The sequence below is a fragment of the Anabrus simplex genome, chromosome 2 (genome assembly GCF_040414725.1).
Source record: "Anabrus simplex isolate iqAnaSimp1 chromosome 2, ASM4041472v1, whole genome shotgun sequence".
In the NCBI taxonomy this organism is placed as follows: domain Eukaryota; kingdom Metazoa; phylum Arthropoda; class Insecta; order Orthoptera; family Tettigoniidae; genus Anabrus; species Anabrus simplex.
The window spans coordinates 997,935,190-997,958,240 of record NC_090266.1 but is presented as its reverse complement, the minus strand read 5'-3'; the positions used below and the strand labels follow the sequence as shown (position 1 = coordinate 997,958,240).

Here is a 23,051-nt window from a genome sequence, read left to right as displayed (position 1 = left end):
TTCTACAAATGTGCGCAGGATAGAATAGTTTTCAATGGGTGCTCGTACTAAACTTAAGCAGGAAATAAGTGATGCCCCGGTGCGCACTGCGACTGGACGAATTTTCATTATGGAGTGGCTGCGCTCAGCTGTGATATTTATCAGTTTCTTTAATGGTGTTTTATTTGTGGAAGAATTGGTAGGCTTCAAGGCTACTGAACGCACTATGCGCTATAATATCCGAGTATGGTATGAAATGGGAAAATCTGTTTTCGCTGTCAACATATTGTGATCTTGCATGAGTACAGTCACGTGTGCAGTTAATATTTTACGTGAAAGATCATTATTAATGAACAAACTTTTCAGACTCTATCTTGAGGAACTTGGTGCCATGCACACAATACTTTTGCTTCACAACTATAGTCGCAGGTTGAACAAAGGAAACACAATTCTGTAAACTGAAAGACGAAATCACAAGTATTCACAATGAGTGTGGCGTTATTTAAAGAATGTAACCAGAAACGTCAATTCATCAACTTCCTCGATGATGAAGAAACAATACAACTGGCTGATTTTTCGAGTAACATAAACGTAAACAACCTTGCCACTATTTTACAAGGGCCAGAAACATTGGTACATGAACTGCATGATGATGTACCATTGTTTCGAGCTAACTTAGATCCCGTTATTCAAGACCTAAGGGAGGAAATAATTCATTTTTCAAAACTTCGTTCAGTATCTTGTCTACAAGCAGTGGTATACTACACGTGGCCACAAAACATGACGTCAGAACTCTGTTGTTTTTGGTACCAGCTGAAGAGAGAATAATGGTATACCAAGGCAACTGAATTGTGCAACTCTGACAAGGAATAAGTACAGATGGAAGTTCTTGTTGTTGCTTGTTTCTTTAAGGGGCCTAAAATCGAAGGTCATCGGCCCGATGGAAGTTCTACAGGCGCAGATGACAGAAAAAAGGGCAGAGAAAGATGATATGTCGTTCGGGTTCTCCTCTGATAACTTGAGCCAGTTTTCGAAATATGTGCTGACAGTTTTGGGGTAGATATGTGTGTGTGAATGTATGATTTCCAATATAAAGTTTGTGGAATAAATGTCCATATCCAGACTGCTTAACCATTGCTAGAACTTCGTACGCTCCAGACTTAGAAAAGATTTCACAAAACATGACATGCCGTTTCTCTCACTGAAGAGGTTGGGTAGGTGAATTGTATATACTGTTATTGAATTTGAAATATTATTGATCTAAAATGGAATATGTAAACACTCCACTGGTTGGAATTTTAGAAATGTATAGAAGTACAGTTCAAACTGATACTAATATACATTAAACTTACATTTTTCTGCAAAATGGTGTGGAGAAACCAATCACCGTAAGCAAGACCAGCACATGTCTTACTTAACCCAAAATTTGGACCCCAGACCCCACTTTATTTCAGTATTACCATCAATACGGACCCCGGGCAAAAATAATTGAAGATCCCTGATCTAAAATTGTATAAGAAGAATTTTGACAAATTATCAAATACTACTCTAATACATTCATATTGTACTGAGAGTCATGCAATGTCAATGTTTCAATTTAATGTGTGAAACAAAGTACGAAAAAGTGGTATTACGATGCAAATTGAACTTCTGAGCTCTTAAATAGCGTAACGAATGCTATGGTTGCTTTCTGTTCAATATTAATTATAAATAGAACAATTTAAAATGTCAATTTTTTCAGCTACAAACACGATTTTCAATACTGGGCTAAATTATTTCCTAAATAGTTAGAAATTGTGACTTATTACCTCATCAGGTGTGTACTTCGTGTTGTCAAACTCTGAGCTCATGTCTGGATGAAGAAGCAAAAGGTGCTCATCTTGAATAACCACAAGATGCTTGGAGCAGGGACCTTCATCAGAACACTTGCTGACAACTGTAACAAACATTCATTCCTTGTTCATATATGTCCTTGAATGTTTATATGCATACTGAGATGTTTTAGTAAGGTTCTGCCTTTTCCGTACAAATTACAGGTTGTATAGGATGTTATCTACAACATTTATTCAATAGTGGTACCGGTTTCGACATATACAAATGTCATCATCAGCCTAAATCACACAAATCGTACACACTGAGGCAAGTACATATTAATTAAAATTGCCGTGGTGACATGTAGGGATACACAACATCATACACTATTTTTCACCAAATAAATACATTAATTACAATTTTTAACATGATTTAGCTGTACCATCAACTTGTTCTAATCAATTTTTTTACACTCTGAATGTGTGAAAGTCATAAAAATTTCTTGTCAGTGTGTGTTAAAATTAAAGTGATATACTCATAGCAAATATATAATAATCTGATCTTGCTGATCTGTTTACATACAAATGCTCAAATATTCACACGTCATTTTACAGAGAAATTTTAGATCACCTGTATTACGCCCAAAGAGAAGAACGAAAGGACAAACAACTACTGTATTTAAACGACACCATCTTATACTAAACAATTTTATAGATGTCTCAGTGTAAATTTTAGCAAGCGTAACAAGCCTTTCTAAGACAACGTGTTTTATGAGATATACAAACGCATAGTTCCACAAGCTCCATTACACGAGCAATGTGTGTGTTATCGACTAAATTTCTGTTCATACTTGGACGACATTTGAATAACAAGTGGTTTTAATTAATTGAGAGACAATCACTAAAATATTTTAAATGCAACTGTAAAATGACGTGTGATAATTTGAGCATTTTTATGTAAACAGATCAGTAAGATCAGATTATTATATATTTCTTATGAGTATATCACTTTAATTTTAACACACGGTAACAAGAAACTTTTAAAAACTTTCACACGTTCAGAGTGTAAAAAAATATATTAGAAAAGGTTGATGGTACAGCTAAAGCATGTTAAAAATTGTAATTAACGTATTTATTTGGTGAAAAATAGTGTATAATGTTGTGTATCCCTATATGTCACCATGACGATTTTAATTAATATGTAGTTGCTCAATTTGTGTGATTTGTGTGATTTAGGCTGATGATGACATTTGTGTATGTTCAAACCGGTGCCACTATTGAATAATGTTGTAGATAACATCCTATACAACTTGTAATTTATATTGAAAAAGGCTGAACCTTACTAAAACTTATCTGTATTCTCACTTCAATACGGAAATAAAATTAAGTTTATATCATCTATATATATAAAACTAGCTGATGTACCCGTGCTTCGCTACGGGATTCTCAGAAACACAGACTTCGTAGGTTTCCTAACTGAAGTCAACATGGGTCATTACAAAATCGTCAGTAGGAATGTAGCGGTTAAAAGTAATGTTATCACGTAAAACACTCGATCAAATGGAAAACCACACATTTTGTCACTTTCAACGATCAGTTCTACGGTGCCGATCTAACAGTCCAAAGTTCAAGAGCTGGAATGACCAGGCCGCAGACAGCCGTGAACACTCCTCTGCCATTATTCCGTTATATGCAAACTGCTCATTCCAATCAGTGCCTCAGAGTAGGGATTGAATAGCTCGAATGCTATGATGAGCCAGTGTGTTCATACCAGTACCGGTAATATCAGAAAATTTAAGAACCAGAGAAATGGCATGCTAAAGAAGAAAGTTATCTAACTCCCCAGCTACTTTCCGCCAATGTTCAGGCAGGCTGTTACACTCTGTGCGACCGGGAGAGTTGGCCGTGAGGTTACGAGCGCGCAGCTGTGAGCTTGCATCCCGGAGAGAGTGGATTCGAACCCCACTGTTGGCAGCCCTGAAAATGGTATTCCGTGTTTTCCCATTTTCACACCAGGCAAATGCTGGGGCTGTACCTTAATTAAGGCCAAGGCCACTTCCTTCAAACTCCTAGCCCTTCCCTATCCCATCGCCACCAACGTTCGGTGCAACGTAAGGGAAATTAAAAAAATAATCGGTACGCAGCAGTAATCCTGTCTATCGAGATGAGTAGCAACAGAAGACACAAAACACAACAAACAATGGTCAATGTTAATGTTATTGTTGATCAATTTTATAAGCTTTCTGTATTGTAGGCCTTCACATTTAGTTTTCTTTCGACTCTGTAATATTAGGGCGTCTTATAAAATTATTTATAGCGTAGACTGTAGTTCCTTATTCTCCGACTTTACATAACGATTTTCGTTAAATTCTGCATTTTCTCATGACTCGGCGCTGATATGGACTTACTAACAAAAATCCAAACTCATGAATATCTCCGTGATAATAGCCGGTACCGAAACAATGTACAAGACATAAATGATAGTAAATTTAATACTATATAACTTTAGTTATGTAGTATTTATCGATACAACCACTAATAACATAAATATTTGAGAATTAAATTTTTGGCCTTCCTCTACACTACCATTTTTCTCAGCGAGAATACAATTATTTATAGCCTAAATTATAGTAACTTATTCCCCGACTTTGCCTGCCGATTTTCATTAAGAAAACTAATAATACAAATATCTGAGAATTAAAATTTAGGCCTTCCCCTAAAATACCATTTCAATCAGCGTGAATAAAATTATTTATGGCCTAGATTATAGCGACTTATTCCCCGACTTTGCGTACCGATTTGTATTAAGATATGAACACTAATAACATAAATATTTAAGAATTAAATTTTAGGCCTTCCCCTAAGATACCATTTCGCTCAGCGTGAATTAAAGTATTTATGATCTAGATTATATTGACATATTTCCCTACTTTGCATACCGATATTCATTAAGATACGACCACCAATAACATACATTTCTGAGAATTAAAATTTAGGCCCTCCCGTATACCACCATTTCAATCAGCGTGAATACAATTATTTATGGCCTAGATTATAGTTACTTATTCACTGACTTTGCATACCGACCTTTATTAAGATACGACTACTAATAACATACATATTTGAAAATTAAATTTTAGCCCTTCCCCTAAACTACTATTTCACTCAGCGTGAATAAAATTATTTATGACCAAGATTGTAGCGACTTATTCCCCCACTTTGCATACCAGTTTTCATTAAATTCTCTTCAGCCGTTTTCTCGTGATGCGTGTACAGACAGACAGACAGACAGACAGACAGACAGACAGACAGACAGACAGACAGACAGACAGACAGACAGACAGACAGACAGACAGACAGACAGACAGACAGACAGACAGACAGACAGACAGACAGACAGACAGACAGACATTACGGAAAAGTAAAAAGTGCATTTCCTTGTTACTATGGACATGACCGAACAGAAATACCATTCTTTTCAAATTCTGAGCAATGTACAGACAAAACTCTTATTTTATATATATAGAATAGCGAATGTACCCGTGCTTCGCTACGGTATTCTACATTGTATTCGAATATCGAAGTAAATAGTGTACATGCAGTAAATAAGATTGTTTTAAAATTGCATGCCTCTTAGCGTTATCCGAGAAAGAGCATGGGGAGGTCCCCGTACGTTGTTTCCAATGTAAAGTGTTTGTTACGGATTTGTGATATAACGGCAGGCTCACTTGCCTACTGGCATTCACAATCAAGTTGGGAAGTTTACATTAAAATTGCAGGCCCCATTGCCTACAACGTGGACAGAATCGATTTGGGGAGTTTTCGTTAAAATGGCAGCCCCCTTTCCTACTTCCAGACAGATTACAGTTGAGGAGTTTCTATTATAATGGTAGGCAATTACCCTACTATCACTCGAAATTGAGTTGTGCAGTTATCATTATATTGACAGGCCCCTTTTCCTACTGCCAGCCAGCGTACTGCCAGTCACACCAAGTTGGTGAGTTTCCATCAAAATAGCAGGCCACTATGCCTAATGCCAGTCACATTTTAGATGAGGATATTTCTCTATAATGGCGGGCACCCTTGCCTACTGCCAAACACAATCGGGTAGGGGAGTTTTAAACAAAACTGCATGCTCACTTACCTTCTGCAACTCAAATCGAGAAGGGAACTATTCATTACAATTGTAGGCCTTCCTTACTAATGCCATTTACACAGGAGTTGGAGAAGGAACCCTTTCCTACTGCCAGTCAAAGTCGGAGTGGGGAGTACTGATTACAATAGCAGACCCACCCTTTCTCGATCGCTACAAATCGACATCAGTGAATATATATAGATCGACATACGAAAGTATATGCGTGTTTACAATATTGAAGACCTTCATTTACAGATTAACTGCTACTAAACGTACGTCATATCGACAAAGGATTATACCATAAGACACGCCGGATTTAGTGGCCTAAATGGCTGGTCCTATGATATGTCATCTATTCTTGGGTCAGATTGAGTTAGAAACCTGGAACAGGGTAAAGGTTTTGTAAGATTATCTCACATTACATTACTTTTCGGATAATAATGTGACAGCTACATACGTAGCATTTTTCTCACATATGGCTACTGGGTGGGCCAAATTTCGTGAAGAGTTTGATGATTCTGTATTTCATATAAGTAATTGAAAGTATGAATTATGCATGTGAAAATTCCAAATTGACTTAACATCGATTAATAGAGAAGAATCAAACGTAAAAGGGATACAGATACGGCAAAAAGTCATAAGACCAAGGTTGTAGATCATTCCAAATTGAACGGAGATTGTGCAGTCCGTTATGTGATAGGAATTTCCGAAGGTCTGCACCATCATTAAAATTGCCTGCATATTTCGATATTCTTCGGGGATAAAAAATGAAAAATTTAATGATATAGTATTTTTCCATTCCTTACAGGCTAAAACGTATAATTTTGTCAAATTTCAATTATCTTCTTATTCTTCTGGCAGATTATGCCACAATGTGGATTTTGGGCGAGGCGGGTAAAAATTAGGACTTTCAGGAAACTAAACCAAAAATTATGGAGATGGTTATTATTACCCCTTAAACGGAAAGCTGTACGAAAATTTCGCCAAAATAGTCAGTGTAGAGGCACACAGTCGTTACGATTTGATTTATATAGATAAGGAATCTGCTCCATGTAAAACACCTTTTGGGCTATGTCCGCTGGACTTAACCTGCAAAAGTGACCATTCATGATATCTCCCTTATTAATCCTCCAGACGAAAAAATGCACATCAAGAAAAGGTTTAGAGGTGGAATTCCATCTCGTTTGGTCGATTTCCAGTCAGGTTCGTCTTGTTCTGTATATATTGTGGAAGAGTAAAATCACCATTTGTGTTCCCTATAAACCGCCAGTCCATTCCGGAACATGAAATATTATTTACGTTTAAAACCTACCTTTGGACAGGTGGATGCTAAATATAAATTTTGGTTCGAATGTCTTCAGTAGTTTTCAAGTTGTAAGGAATACGCTTTACACGCACCCGCTCGTGAGTCAAGTCCGATGGGACTTGTACAGAAAAACGGTCCGTTAATGATATCTCCCTTATTAATCCTGGTATCGAAATGATGCACATGAGAAAAAAGGTTTAGAAATTAATTTCTACCAAGGTAGGTAGACTTCCATAAAGTTTCGTTGTGTATATTTTTTGGAAGTGCAAAATCACTGCTTCGGTTTCGTATAAACCCCCAGTCAGTTCAGGGATTTAGAAACAATATTTGCCCTAAAACCTATCAAGGACAGGTGTATTCTAAATACGAATCTTGGTGGAAATGCATCCAGTAGTTTCTAGCACTCACGTACATACGGCGCAATTAAGGAAGAAAATAATACAGTTAAGAATGTTGAAAGTAATAGAAAATGGATTATAACTGAGGACAGCCGAATAACGACAAATATGTAAATGCCAAGTGAATGTATTGGAAAATCAAATGCCCCTCAATAAATTATGCTAGTGTGAGTTATGGATATAATAAAGCGGTAACAGAGGAGAAATTTAGGTCAGTGATTCTTAGGTAAACAAATAAGAAGATGACTAATGGTGTTATTACTTAATCTATTCCAGGGCGGTTATAACCTCCAACGATATTCCGCCAATATCACGCAGATGAGCCGATTGACGCCTCTTTTGCCTTCTACCCAAGGAACAACCACGAATTTAAAAGCATGATGAGGAAAATGGCAATACGTTACTTCCCTACTGGCATGCAGTCAGAGACGTTGCCATGGTAACCTGTAGGTTCGTTGTCGGTCTGTCGGTCACAAAATGCGGAGCATGATAGCAGCAGAAAATTGTAAATTTCTCCGTCATGTGAAGAGTAAGGTAAATTATGAACATAACGAAAGTTGTTTATAATGAAGAGACGTTTCACGTATGGTAAACGAAGTTTACAGAAAATCAATAGTATAAGAGAAAATGGAGGAAAACCACTATTCAAAGATTTTAAATTTAAATGCATATCGGAACCTTTCCCGGGATGAGTATACTCTAAATACGAAGTTTGGCTGATATCTATCCAGCCGTTTCGACGTGATGGTGGAAAAACCATTCTGGTTTTCCTATAAACCCCCGTCTATTAAAGGATTTTAAAATGATATGCATATCGAAACCTTCTTCGGGATGAGTATACTCTAAATACGAAGTTTGGTTGAGATCTATCCAGCCGTTTCGACGTGATGGTGGAAAAACCATTTAACTTTCCTATAAACCCCCATCTATTCAAATATTTTAAAATGATATGCATATGGAAAACTTTCCCGGGATGAGTATACTCTAAATATGAAGTTTGGTTGAGATATATCCAGCCGTTTCGACGTGATGGTGGATAAACCTTTCTGGTTTTCCTATAAACCCCCCGTCTGTTCAAGGATTTTAAAATGATATGCATATCAAAACCTTCCCCGGGATGAGTATACCCTAAATATGAAGTTTGGTTGAGATCTATCCAGCCGTTTCGACGTGATGGTGGAACAGACAGACAGACAGACAAACAGAAACAATTTTATTTATATAGATAAGAGTTTTGTCTGTACATTGTTCAGAATTTAAAAAGGATGGCATTTATGTATCAGTCATGTCCACAGTAACAAGGAAATGCATTTGTTAAATTTTCCGTAATTGCTGTCTGTCTGTCTGTCTGTCTGTCTGTCTGTCTGTCTGTCTGTCTGTCTGTCTGTCTGTCGGTCTGTCTGTGTGTATGTACACGCATCACGAGAAAACGGCTGAAGAGAATTGAATGAAAATCAGTATGCAAAAAGGGGTATAAGCCGCTACACCCTGAGTGAAATGGTAGTTTAGGGGAAGGCCTAAAATTTAATTCTCAAATATTTATGTTATTAGTAGTCGTATTTTAATGAACATCGGTATGAAAAGTCGGGGACTAGGTTGCTACAATCTAGAATATAAATAATTGTATTCACGCTGAGAAAAATGGTACTTTAGGGAAAGGCCTAAAAGTTAATTCTCAAGTATTTATGTTATTAGTGGTCCTATCTTAATGAAAATCGGTATGCAAAGTCGGGGAATAAGTCGCTATAATCTAGGCTACAGTTAATTTTATTCACACTGAGTGAAAAGGTAGTTTAGGGGAAGGCCTAAAATTTAGTTATCAAATATTTGTTATTAGAGGTCGTATCGATAAATACTACATTATTACAGTTGTATAGTATTAAATTTCCGATCATTTATGCCTTATACATTATTACCGTACCGGCTATGATCACAAAGATATTCACGGATTTGGATTTTTGTTACTGAGTCCATATCAGCGCCGAGTCACGAGAACATGGGTAAACATAATTTAATGAAAATTGGTATGTAAAGTCTGAGAATAAGGAACTACAGTCTACGCTATAAATAATTTAACAAAATCACAGAGTCGAAATTAAACTTAATGTGAAGTCCTACATTATAGAGCGCTTACCGTAACATTGATCAACAATAACATTTCATTGACCATTGTTTGTTGTGATGTATTTTGTGCCTTCTGTTGTCACTGATCTCCAGTAGATAGGTTTACTGCTGTGTACCGAGTATTTTTGTATTTGCTTTACGCCGCACCGACACACATAGGTCTTATGGCGACGATGGGATAGGAAAGGGCGAGGAGTGTGAAGGAAGCGGCCTCTGCCTTAATTAATGTACAGTCCCAGCATTTGCCTGGTGTGAAGGTGGGGAAACCACGGAATACCATCTTCAGTGCTGCCGACATTGGGGTTCGAATTCACTATCTCCCGGATGCAAGCTCACAGTTGCGCGCCCCTAACCACACGGTCAACTCGCCCGGCCGTACAGAGTGTAACATCCCGCCTAAATATTGACGGGAAGTAGGTGGGGAGTTAGATAAATTACTTCTTTAGCATGCCATTCCTCTGGTTCGTAAATTTTCTTATACTACTGGTACGTAACACACTGGTTCATCACAGCATTCGAGATATTCAATTCCTAATCTGAGGCACTGATTGGAATGAGCAATGTGCATATTTAACGGAGTGGTGGCAGAGGAGTGTTCACGGCTGTCTGCGGCCTGTCATTCCAGCTCTAGAACTTTGGACTGTTAGATCGGCACCGTAGTACTGTTCGTTAAAAGTGATGAAATGTGCGGTTTTGCATATGTTAGAGACTTTTATATAATAACATTGCTTTTATTAGCTACATTCCTACTGACGTTTTGGTAATGACCTATGTTGACTTCAGTTAGGAAAACCACAAAGTCAGTCTTTCTGATAATCCCGTAGCGAAGCACGGGTACTTCAGCTAGTTGTTTATATGCATGGAAATAATATGATGATGAAAACTTGGTTAATAATGCACACTATCAGGAAAGTCTCGTTTAGAAGAAAATCCTGCATTTGGTATTCTGTGGAACCTTTTATGAAATAATGGAAATGTAGGGGGGATGAGAAGATTGTCAGGGGTGGACAAAATCATATACTTTATTTTTCGGGCCAGGCGTAATGGTAAGACGTAGAATTTGTTTATCAGAATTTAATGTTAATCTCTCTTATAACGTAAAGTAGAAAGCTTGTTGAATGCGAAAATACTAATAACAAGATAGTTGATACGTAATACTGTTATGTGAGAATAATAGGTAGTGTTAGGTATAGATTAAAAGTGAATAGAAATAGTGATCGATACTCACGAGAAGTCAACACGAAAAGTACCAGTAAGACACATATTTTCAATTATGTTCTTCTGTAAACATGGTTACGAATATTGGAAATCTTTATATTCAATTCCCGCAAAGTCGAATTAAAATATGACGAAACTAATAACGGTAAACTGAAGATTGTACTAAACAATACTTTTCTACAAGGAGGCTATTTCCTAGAGCAAGAATATTTTACATTCTAATTGAAACTGAACTAAATATATTTTCCTCATTTGGACTATAGAGTGAGTCTTTCGCTTTCTGCCCATGAATGCTAACCATGAACTATCTTGTTATTAGTATATTCGCATTCAACAAGCTTTCTGCTTTACGTTATAAGAGAGTTTAACGTTAAATTCTGATAAACAAATTCTACGTCTTACCATTACGCCTGGCCGGAAAAATAAAGTATATGATTTTGTCCACCCCTGACAATCTTCTCATGTTACTATAATACCTTTCAAAAGGAATGTTCATGTTAGTCACATAAATTCCATTTTGTCGCACTGAAAACAGGACTAGTTATTAATGTTAAGAGTGTTATTAGTATATTCGAGTTGGCTCATTCATTAACTGAAGCTAAATGACATCTGAATGTCACTGGCAATCTATATAAATAAAATTATAGGGGGTCCGCTGTCTGTAATTTCATTTGTTTTGCCAATTTTTCAGATATTTATCCGTTTTAGGTCAACTCAAGACCGAATCGGTGGTTTTTACGTTTCGTGTCTGTTTATTTGTCTGTTTGTCTGTCTGTTTGTCTGTTCCTCCATTCCTCCATTTTCTCTTATACTGTTGATTTTCTGTAAACTTCGTTTACCGTAAGTGAAACGTCTGTTCATTATAAACAACTTTCGTTATGTTCATAATTTACCTTACTCTTCACATGACGGAGAAATTTACAATTTGCCGCTGGTATCATGCTCTGCATTGAGTGACCGATGGACCGACAACGAACCTACAGGTTACCATGGCAACGTCTCTGACTGCATGCCAGCAGGGATGTAAAGTATTGCTATTTTCCTCATCATGCTTTTAAATTCGTGGTTGTTCCTTGGGTAGAAGGCAAAAGAGGCGTCAATCGGCCTATCTGCGAGATATTGGCGGAATATCGTTGGATGTTATAACCGCCCTCGAATAAATTAGGTAATAACACCATTAGTCATCTTCTTATTATTTGTTTACCTAAGAGTCACTGGACCTAAATTTCTCCTGTTACCGCCTTATTATATCCATAACTCACACAAGCATAATTTATTGAGGGGCATTTGATTTTCTAATACATTCACTTGGCATTTACATATTTGTCGTTATCCGGCTGTCCTCAGTTATAATCCATTTTCTATTACTTTCAACTTTCTTAACTGTATTATTTTCTTCCTTAATTACGCCGTATGTACGCGAGTGCTACAAACTACTGGATGCATTTCCACCAAGACTCATATATTTTTTTGCTATGGGCTTTACGTCGCACCGACACAGACAGGTCTTATGGCGACGATGGGATAGGGAAGGCCTAGGAGTTGGAAGGAAGCGGCCTTGGCCTTAATTAATGCACAGTCCCAGCATTTGCCTGGTGTGAAAATGGGAGACTCATATTTAGAATACACCCGTCCTTGATAGGTTTTAGGGCAAATATTGTTTCTAAATCCCTGAACTGACTGGGGGTTTATACGAAACCGAAACAGTGATTTTGCACTTCCACAAAAATATACACAACCAAACTTAATGGAAATCTACCTACCTTGGTAGAAATTAATTTCTAAACATTTTTCTCATGTGCATCATTTCGATACCAGGATTAATAAGGGAGATATCATTAACGGACCGTTTTTCTGTACAAGTCCCATCGGACTTGACTCACGAGCGGGTGAGTGTAAAGCGTATTCCTTACAACTTGAAAACTACTGAAGACATTCGAACCAAAATTTATATTTAGCATCCACCTGTTCAAAGGTAGGTTTTAAAGGTCAATAACATTTCATGTTCCGGAATGGACTGGCGGTTTATAGGGAACACAAATGGTGATTTTACTCTTCCACAATATATACAGAACAAGACGAACCTGACTGGAAATCGACCAAACGAGATGGAATTCCACCTCTAAACCTTTTCTTGGTGTGCATTTTTTCGTCTGGAGGATTAATAAGGGAGATATCATGAATGGTCACTTTTGCAGGTTAAGTCCAGCGGACATAGCCCAAAAGGTGTTTTACATGGAGCAGATTCCTTATCTATATAAATCAAATCGTAACGACTGTGTGCCTCTACACTGACTATTTTGGCGAAATTTTCGTACAGCTCTCCGTTTAAGGGGTAATAATAACCATCTCCATAATTTTTGGTTTAGTTTCCTGAAAGTCCTAATTTTTACCCGCCTCGCCCAAAATCCACATTGTGGCATAATCTGCCAGAAGAATAAGAAGATAATTGAAATTTGACAAAATTATACGTTTTAGCCTGTAAGGAATGGAAAAATACTATATCATTAAATTTTTCATTTTTTATCCCCGAAGAATATCGAAATATGCAGGCAATTTTAATGATGGTGCAGACCTTCGGAAATTCCTATCACATAACGGACTGCACAATCTCCGTTCAATTTGGAATGATCTACAACCTTGGTCTTATGACTTTTTGCCGTATCTGTATCCCTTTTACGTTTGATTCTTCTCTATTAATCGATGTTAAGTCAATTTGGAATTTTCACATGCATAATTCATACTTTCGATTACTTATATGAAATACAGAATCATCAAACTCTTCACGAAATTTGGCCCACCCAGTAGCCATATGTGAGAAAAATGCTACGTATGTAGCTGTCACATTATTATCCGAAAAGTAATGTAATGTGAGATAATCTTACAAAACCTTTACCCTGTTCCAGGTTTCTAACTCAATCTGACCCAAGAATAGATGACATATCATAGGACCAGCCATTTAGGCCACTAAATCCGGCGTGTCTTATGGTATAATCCTTTGTCGATATGACGTACGTTTAGTAGCAGTTAATCTGTAAATGAAGGTCTTCAATATTGTAAACACGCATATACTTTCGTATGTCGATCTATATATATTCACTGATGTCGATTTGTAGCGATCGAGAAAGGGTGAGTCTGCTATTGTAATCAGTACTCCCCACACCGACTTTGACTGGCAGTATGAAAGGGTTCCTTCTCCAACTGCTGTGTAACTGTCATTAGTAAGGAAGGCCTACAATTGTAATGAATAGTCCCCTTCTCGATTTGACTTGCAAAAGGCAAGTGAGCATGCAGTTTTGTTTAAAACTCCCCTACCCGATTGTGTTTGGCAGTAGGCAAGGGTGCCCGCCATTATAAAGAAATGTCCTCATCTAAAATGTGACTGGCATTAGGCATAGTGGCCTGCTATTTTGATGGAACTCACCAACTAGGTGTGACTGGAAGTACGCTGGCTGGCAGTAGGAAAAGGGGCCTGTCAATATAATGATAACTGCACAACTCAATTTCGAGTGATAGTAGGGTAATTGCCTACCATTATAATAGAAACTCCTCAACTGTAATCTGTCTGGAAGTAGGAAAGGGGGCTGCCATTTGAACGAAAACTCCTCAAATCGATTCTGTCCGCGTAGTAGGCAATGGGGCCTGCAATTATAATGTAAACTTCCCAACTCGATTTTGAATGCCAGTAGGCAAGTGAGCCTGCCGTTATATCACAAATCCGTAACAAACACTTTATATTGGAAACAACGAACGGGGACCTCCCCATGCTCTTTCTCGGATAACGCTAAGAGACATGTAATTTTAAAACAATCTTATTTACTGCATGTACACTATTTACTTCGATATTCGAATACAATGTAGAATACCGTAGCGAAGCACGGAACATTCGCTAGTAATCAATAAAAGTAACTATTAGCGATTAACCATAAAGAAAGTTTAAGATTAGAACGTGACAGATTACACTTCTATTGCTTTACGAACGGCCCAATCTGAAATGCATGAACGATACAAGGTTTCCTAGAGAATAATGGCTTAGTTACGTTCACTATGAATGAGGGTTGGTGAAGACTTTAACCGTTTATATGGAATATAGAGACTTATTATAGAAAGTCGTAACAGAGTATGTATGTATTGTACCGGGAACACCGCTACGACAGAAGTCCGAAGTATGTTTGTTGAACTGCGCGCGAGGTGGAAGGTAGGCAGCCCGCCGAACGCAGTGACGTACCCAGCGAGTGACGTGGCCGCCGTAAGCCAGCTATCCGCTACCATATATGGTAATGATCCAGCTCGTCCTCAAAGGTACATTTTGAGCTAATTTATCGCTATTTTGACACTGCCAACTTAAAAGCCTTTACAATGGACAACATATTTTAAGATTTCAAGAAAATCCGTCGAGTATTATAGAAGTTATAGGGGTAGATAGTACCCGAGTTCTAGACACTTCCATGCGAACGTGTATAAAAGGAAGACCACCCGACCTACGAATTCAGTGTCTGTCACTCCGCCGTCTCTGTGACACGGGTGACAAGAGAAGTGTTGTGCGTGTCGAACTTCTAGTCGACAGTCTGCGAAATCCAAGTTCGGTATTTTCTCTATGTGTTGTATCAAGACTTTGTCATATTCTTGAAGTGCCTGAATGGGACTTTACTTTTGAGAGCATCGTATTGGAACTTTGTCATATTGCCACATTGGGACTTTGTTTTCTTTGTCGTGTGTCGTGATTGGACTTTGTTTTTTTTTCTTAAAGTGCCATATAAGAACTTTGTTTTTTTCTGAAGCGTCTCATTGGAACTTAGTTATTTTCGCCGAGTGTCGCGATAAGACTTTATTATTTTCTTAAGGTGACATACTGCAACATTGTCACGGAACTTTATTTTCTTCGAGTGTCGTGTTGGGACTTTAACATTTTTGCACATTGGAACTTTGTTATTTCTACACATTGGAACTTTGTTTTTTTTTGAAGTGCCACATAAGGACTTACTTATTCGACGACGATTGAAGTTTCACGTGTGTTGTGTATCACATTGAACTTACGCGAACTTATATTTTTGAATCAATTTCTGGAACATTGAACTTAGGGGACATTAAACATTACGTTTAATTGTGAAATATGCAATGCTTTCCAAGTGCTGCACAGGGACTTATGTTTTGATTCTTAAAGACTGTGACAATTCGGAATACGCATATCGCATTTCCAGAAAGCCTAGAACTTTCCAGTATTTTGAGTGATCCATAATTTATGAAGTCAGACTTTTTCTTTCAAATATTACTTTCTTTAATGGCTATTCACTTCGCTTATTAATGCAACAGGACAGTTTCCGAGTGCTACTTATTCAGTTCATTGCCAATATGTTTTAAACCTTCAGAACTGTGCATTTAGGACTGCAGTAACAGTAATCCTCTAGAACATCCTGACTTACAGTGAGCTTGCCTTATGAACTTGCATTTCTACCAGTACTTGTTCTTCGAGTGATTATTCTAGAACGTTTTTGCAGTAATCATAATTAAAAGGTCATATCTGTTCAGACAGTGCCCTGAATGTGTGGAGTGCCGTACAGGAAATTCAGGTGTGAATTACGTCTCGAATCGAACCCAGGAACGCGTACCAATCTTCGAGACTTCCAGAACGTCGAGACACTTCCAGAACCTCCAGACGTTCCAGAACTCCTCATCCGAGCAGGTGTGGTCCCTGCCCAGTCGATGTCCAGCACCATCCCAGGACTTGGAGGTACCAACCAGCCACGACATTTCCACGCTGCTGTATGAAGGTGATATGAACTTGCTTTTGATGATCAATAAACTCAATTTATCAAAATAATCTCTCAATTTGATAACTATACCTCTCTCTGTACCAGCTCCAATGATAAAGCCACAACCGAGATTAAGATCATGCTCGTTCATTTAATATCAAGTGCCTTAAAGATATGAACTAATTTTTACGGGTACAGTATGTATGTATGTATGTATGTATGTATGTATGTATGTATGTATGTATGTATGTATGTATGTATGTATGTATGCTTTATAGACAGACGCCAAGAGAGATGAAGAACAGATGGTTGGAGTAAACACATACATTTAATTATTTGTTTATTTCCATGAAATGTCCATCAGATGTTAAATTATTATGTACATGTATAAATAACACTGAAAGCACTGTAAGGAATAGAACAAAGACATTACTGTTTATGTATCACAGTAAGTACTTACGAGAAATATCCCATTTTCTATCTTCATTATCTTCAGCCAAGATGTGGTTACAAATATCATACTTGAATTCCGTTCCGTCGAATGTGTTAAACGTTCTGCCCGTAACATTGCATGTTGCCTCTGGCGGTAGACATTCATACCTTGGACATCGTGCTCCCTTTGCACTTAGAGTTACCAGTTGATACTTTGGTGGGCATCTTGGCTTACCACATGGACGCGTTCCGGGGCGATATTTTTCAGGTATACATTCATACTGCACACACTCTGAAGAAGGGAGGCTGTTGCTCACTTTCTTTGTTTCAGGTCTCCTGAATTCTGCAAGAGAGAAAAGAATAATTAGGTATCTGCATTATAGAGAATATCTGGATGCATACTATTAGAACTACCACAAACTTTCAGTTATCAAGTCTTACGAAGGAGGGACAGTACATGCATACAAGTAAAAACATTGAATGAAGTATATATGTCTAGAATGACCGGTCAAAAATTGTATTTAACCCTTTCAGACCTGAAAGAAAACTGGAGGTGTGAATTTTGTTTGTACATCACAAACTGACTGAAATACTCTTAAAGACATATATTTAATTTTGCAAAATAAAAACCAACATCTGATAAAAAGCACCCACACAATTGTGCGTGTCAGGACTTAATTCACTACTTACAAAAGATCAACTCAGTACTTGTGAATATTCATATGTACATGATCAAATGTTCTATTTTACAGTGTGAAATGATTTAAAGAATTAAAATATTTGTTTAAACACAAGTATATATTACATTTCATACATTAAGTATGAGTTTTGCTTTTACATGTCCTTTCGGCGGCAGCACATTGCCGTCAGACCTGAAAGAAAACTGGAGGTGTGAATTTTTGTTTTTACTAAATTGCTCTTAAATATATATGTTTATAGTTTATTTTACAAAATAAAACCTATAGTATGAAAAACAACACTCGCACAATTGTGCGTGTCAGGACTTAATTTACCCCTTACAGAAATATCAGCTCAGCACATGTGAATATACATATGTACACGATAAAATGTTCTATTTTGCAGTGTGGAACGATTTAAAACACTTAAAATCGTATACATTACATTTCGTAAATAAAGTAAAAGTTCTGCTTTTTTACCGTCATTTCGGTGGCAGCACCCAGCACTCCCGTACGCATTGCCTGTAGGGAAACATTCAAACCGTCATGGTATTACGTAAAATGTTGTATCTTCACAATTTACGCTCACTGACCAAATTATACACTTCATTGATTACATTCTGATATTCAGTAAAGCATATAGATTAAGACGAATGCAATAAGTAAATACTTAATTTAGGCATTACTGCTTCCCGCCATCTTACCGATCAACTGTATTTTAAAACTCTTGTTCCTTCCCTCTGGTGGTCATGCGCTAAATAAAAACAACTGAAGTACATGCTACGTGTCCCGCACAAGCACTGCAGTCCGGTCTAGCGCCAAGAATACGTTATTTTAGATGCATTTTCTCTCCGATATCGGCAATATGGTTTTCATAGAAGTCCACTTTGCCAAATTAATGAGTTTCATGCACCAACTTCACCAAGTTTTCAGCACTTTTTAAGATACACAAGTTAACCCCTTGGAAAGTTTGCTGTAAATGTGGCATTTAGGTGTAGCTGTCCCTAGATTAAGTTGTTGAGGATTTGAGCATTTCCAACCTGGTAATTAGAAAATTGTTACGGTGGTATGTGGAATTTGAGCTGTGTCCGTTCATTGAGAATAACGATGCTTTGAGTTTGTGTATTGAGTGGCTCCTTTTAGGATGATGTGGGTAGCACTGATAGTAGTAATGATTTATTATGTTAATGAGCGTGAAGGTTGTAGAAAAAACTGTTTTAGCATGGAAAGTAAATATTTGGTTCTCTTCTTGAATGCTTTGTAACCCACAAATAAAATTGTTTGTTACTAACATCACCAGCTGTGTGTTTCTTACCATCTGGTGAGTAAACGCATACGCTACTTTCAGTGATTTATTAAAACATCTGACTTACGGAGCATATTTGTCGTTGCATACATCCTGCTGTACTTTGGAACACTCATAGTTTCTTTCTTTCCTTCTTTTCACCGCTTCTTTGTTTTTAGATCATACCAAGAAGTAAGTTGGCGTCTAAAGGGTTTCGGTTGATCTGGATGTCTTGAAGAAAGCCACTGAAGCAACTATCGCTCCTCCAGAACCAAAATTCAGAGAATCTTGCAAAGTGAACAACATGAATTTAGCTACTCTGTTAAGAATTTTTTAAAATTTGGAACTCAGAAGTTGAAACTTTCTGCTATAATGCAACATTAAATAGCAGCAAATGCATAGGAACTTCTTTGGTGAAGTACAGAAAAACTATCGAAGAAATGAACTATTGTTTGACTAAAAGAGAATTAGGAAGCTGCCAACAATAAGAATTACCATTGACTTATGGGATAAATAATAATTATCTTGGCCCAAGGGGTTGAAAAGTTACATTGGTAATTTTCACAAATGCAGCTGTATGTAAGCGCATCTGAGAAGTACTCCTCACTGTGTGTTTCGGCATAATGTAAGTTACCACCTTAAAAATATTTTGTGTGAGAGGTATTTGATTGGCAGGCCTGCTTACCGGCGAACAGAAACATAACACATTGAACTAGTCACTCAGACGACCGGCTGTCCGCTGGTGTAGGTACTGGTGTTAAATGCCGATAACTATTCCTATTATGAATCACCCTTCGTGTGATACCAGCTCGTAAGTATTTTGTAGAGATTTGTGGTGATATCTGAAGCCAACTCATTTCATTTTCGACTCAGTTAATTTATAACTGGATGTTCTTCAGACAGCCGAAACTAATTGTGAATAATCAAATGTGTAAACTACGGTACCTGGAAAAGAAGACGTATGGTAACAGAATTATGCCTGAAAAAGTTTTGTTTAGTTTCCAGGTGTAATTCTGTTACCATATGTTTACATTTTAGGTAGTTTATGAACATATTTAGTCAAAATCAGTTGTTGCACACTGAAGAACATAACAGTTACAAATTTTATAGAATTTTACACACATACTTTTTGACGGATATTTTAGTGTGTACAGTATATTACATGTGTGTTTTAGTTCGAATCATTGGCTGAATGGTCAGCGATGAGGCCTTCAGTTCAGAGGGTGTCGGGTTCGATTCTCCATCTCGTCAGGGTTTTAATCGCGCCTGATTAATTCTTCTGGCTCGGGGACTAGGTGTTTGTGTTTGTCCTAACACTGTCTTCTTCATATTCAGAAAACACACTTCCTTCCATGTAGGGTTGGCGTCAGGAACGGAATCTGGCCGTAAAACATGGCCAAATCCACATGTGAGACCCAGTTCGCAGCCGCAACCCCACCAATGTGGGAGAAAGCGGTAGAAGAAGAAGATTGCATGCGGGTTTTAGAGAAATGGCGATAGAGAAGGAATATTCCGTTCATTTACGATAGTCTGTCTTAAATGCACTTAATGGGGGGAAAATCACAATCCTATGTTGGAAAGGAGTTTTGTATATCGCAGTGGCTAGTTAGGGCTTGGTATCACATTTGAAAGAAACGAGAGGCTGTAGAAAACAAGCCTCGATATTGTCCCCTTCAAAATTGGTAAAATCATTTATTGGAAAATATTTTATTTCTACTGTGTGTTGAAATAATATTTCGTGAACCAGGAAGGGAGTTTTATCACATCGAGTTGACTGAGCGAGATATGCCAGGTGGCTGGGAATTCCACTCAAGGACAAACGAGGGGAGAACGCAGATACAGCTAGCCCAATAACCTTCAAATCAGCCGTGAATGCCACGTGACCAGGCAGAATGTATGTCAAGTGCTCGATCGATAATTGTGAAGGTGCGTGACGTCTGACTATGGCAGCCAATCAAGCGATTAATTTGGTGCGAAGTTAATAAATTAACCAATCGCTTATGAGGAAAAGACGCACCCCTGTCTTAAGACAGTGAATAATGGATTTTCCTAGGGAAAATTTACTCAAAAATTTCTACCTCTGAACACGTCGAGTGGAGAATTACTCTAGCTTCAACTACAGCCGGAAGAAGACGTACTTCGCTTACTGAGGAGAATTACTCTAGCCTCAACTACAGCCGGAAGAAGACGTACTTCGCTTACTGAGGAGAATTACTCTAGCTTCAACTACGGACGGAAGAAGACGCACTTCGCTTGCTGAGGGAACTTCGTCATTCAGAGCCTACAACTTATAACAACTGCAGTTCAGATATTTTCGGATCCCACCTATAATTCAACGGATTTCAAAAGTTAAGTTTCTTTACCATCTTATCAGACATCGGTGTGAGTTTTGGACCTTGTCTTAGACGTGATTTTTAGTTTCAGCTTCACAAGAAATTCCACAGAAGAGATCACCGGTTCGAGTCCAAGTCAGGATGCCAGTCTTCTTTCTTGGTGGATGGTGTGATTTCCAGCGCCCTAGCATGTCTCCAATGCACGAGTAAAATGTAAGGCAGTCCAGGCAAGCGTGACCAGGATCGATGGTGCGTAAGGTGGTAATGCACTAGGTCATCAGCCCGAGTTCTACAGCCGACAGTCACCACCAAGTAATATTTAAACTTTGTTATTCTTTCTTTCCTTTTGTAATGTAATTGTAATGACATAGCCGCTACTTATTTGTTTAGAAATTTTCTATTAGTTAGAGTTTTTCCATCTCTTCTTTCTTGGTGATGGTAGATTGAGGATGTGTGAGTATTTGAACCTATTAGTTTGTTTGAGTGGATGTCTTCGAGAAGTGTTTCAACTGTCCCGAGTTCATTGTGGCAGGCGAGATAAATGTAAAATGACCCCAACGTTAAACTAGGACTATTTGAATATTTTTTGACTTAAAATGAGATCAAATGGGACAGTAATTTCGTGGATTCTATTATGTCAGAGTTCATTCTTCATCTATGCGACGTATGGTTGAATTTTGTGTGCTATAGAGTCATCTGAAATATTATTGTGCAGTAGCTTCCGCACGTATGATCTTGCGCGGCCAGGGAAAATAATAATAATAATAATAAAGATAATTTAACTAAATTATCGCGTAAAAGAACACCTAAGGTCATGAGCATAATATTAGTTATTATTGAAAATGGTTGATGTGCGCTCATTTATTGTAATTTAGGCCTGGGAAATGGCAGTATCTGACCGATACAATTTTTTATATATTTGCTGATGATAAGTTGACTGATAGATGGATATTATTGAATTCAGCAGTCGAGCTGTGCATCCATTAGTGAGTCAATTTAAGAATAGGATATGTTACTTGATGTAATTTCTTTGTGTGAGTGCAGATTAATCGAGAATCATAATTATAGTGGAGAAGTAAAAGTAAATATCGTAGCTCATGAACCGTGTGCGCGGAATGTTAATTCTGGCCTATGTTTAAGCGATTTTATCGATGATTTTTGGATGATTTTGTGTTCGTAAATTTTCTCTGAACATCGTCGTATAAATGTGTTCCTTAATAAAGTGATAGTCATTACTCTGTCACATTTCCAGTTGATGAGAGGAGGTCACCATGATAGTGTCATCATGAGAATAATTTTCCTAACTTTGTCTAAACATAAAAATTAATAGTCAAGGGCTAGCGTTCGTGTAAATATGTATATAATATTCCCGTGTATCTTTGTGTGAGTGTAGTGTGTGTGATTTGACTGTACTTTGCTTAATGTAAGTTTCCAATCCATATTTGTGATGATGCTCTTCGTTATTTCATGGAATTTTTGGCCTAATTTACGCCAACTTTAGTGGTTCACCATTCGAATGAATTTCAACCTTTAGTGAATTTTATTCATTTTTAAGGAAGAATAGAATCTTATTTAACGAATACACATAAATGAGTATAGG

The 23,051-nt window shown here is 37.6% G+C and overlaps 1 protein-coding gene across 1 annotated transcript in view; it reads right to left on the bottom strand.

Moving 5' to 3' along the window:
• Hml (Hemolectin) overlaps positions 1-23,051 on the bottom strand; it is a 586,263-nt gene that overhangs the window by 292,929 nt on the left and 270,283 nt on the right. Inside the window, exons 53-54 of the mRNA XM_068226073.1 lie at positions 17,185-17,499; positions 1,788-1,915 (exon numbers count right to left, since the gene is read on the bottom strand). Of these exons, the coding sequence (XP_068082174.1) occupies positions 1,788-1,915; positions 17,185-17,499 (443 nt within the window). The remainder of the gene's footprint in view (positions 1-1,787; positions 1,916-17,184; positions 17,500-23,051) is intronic.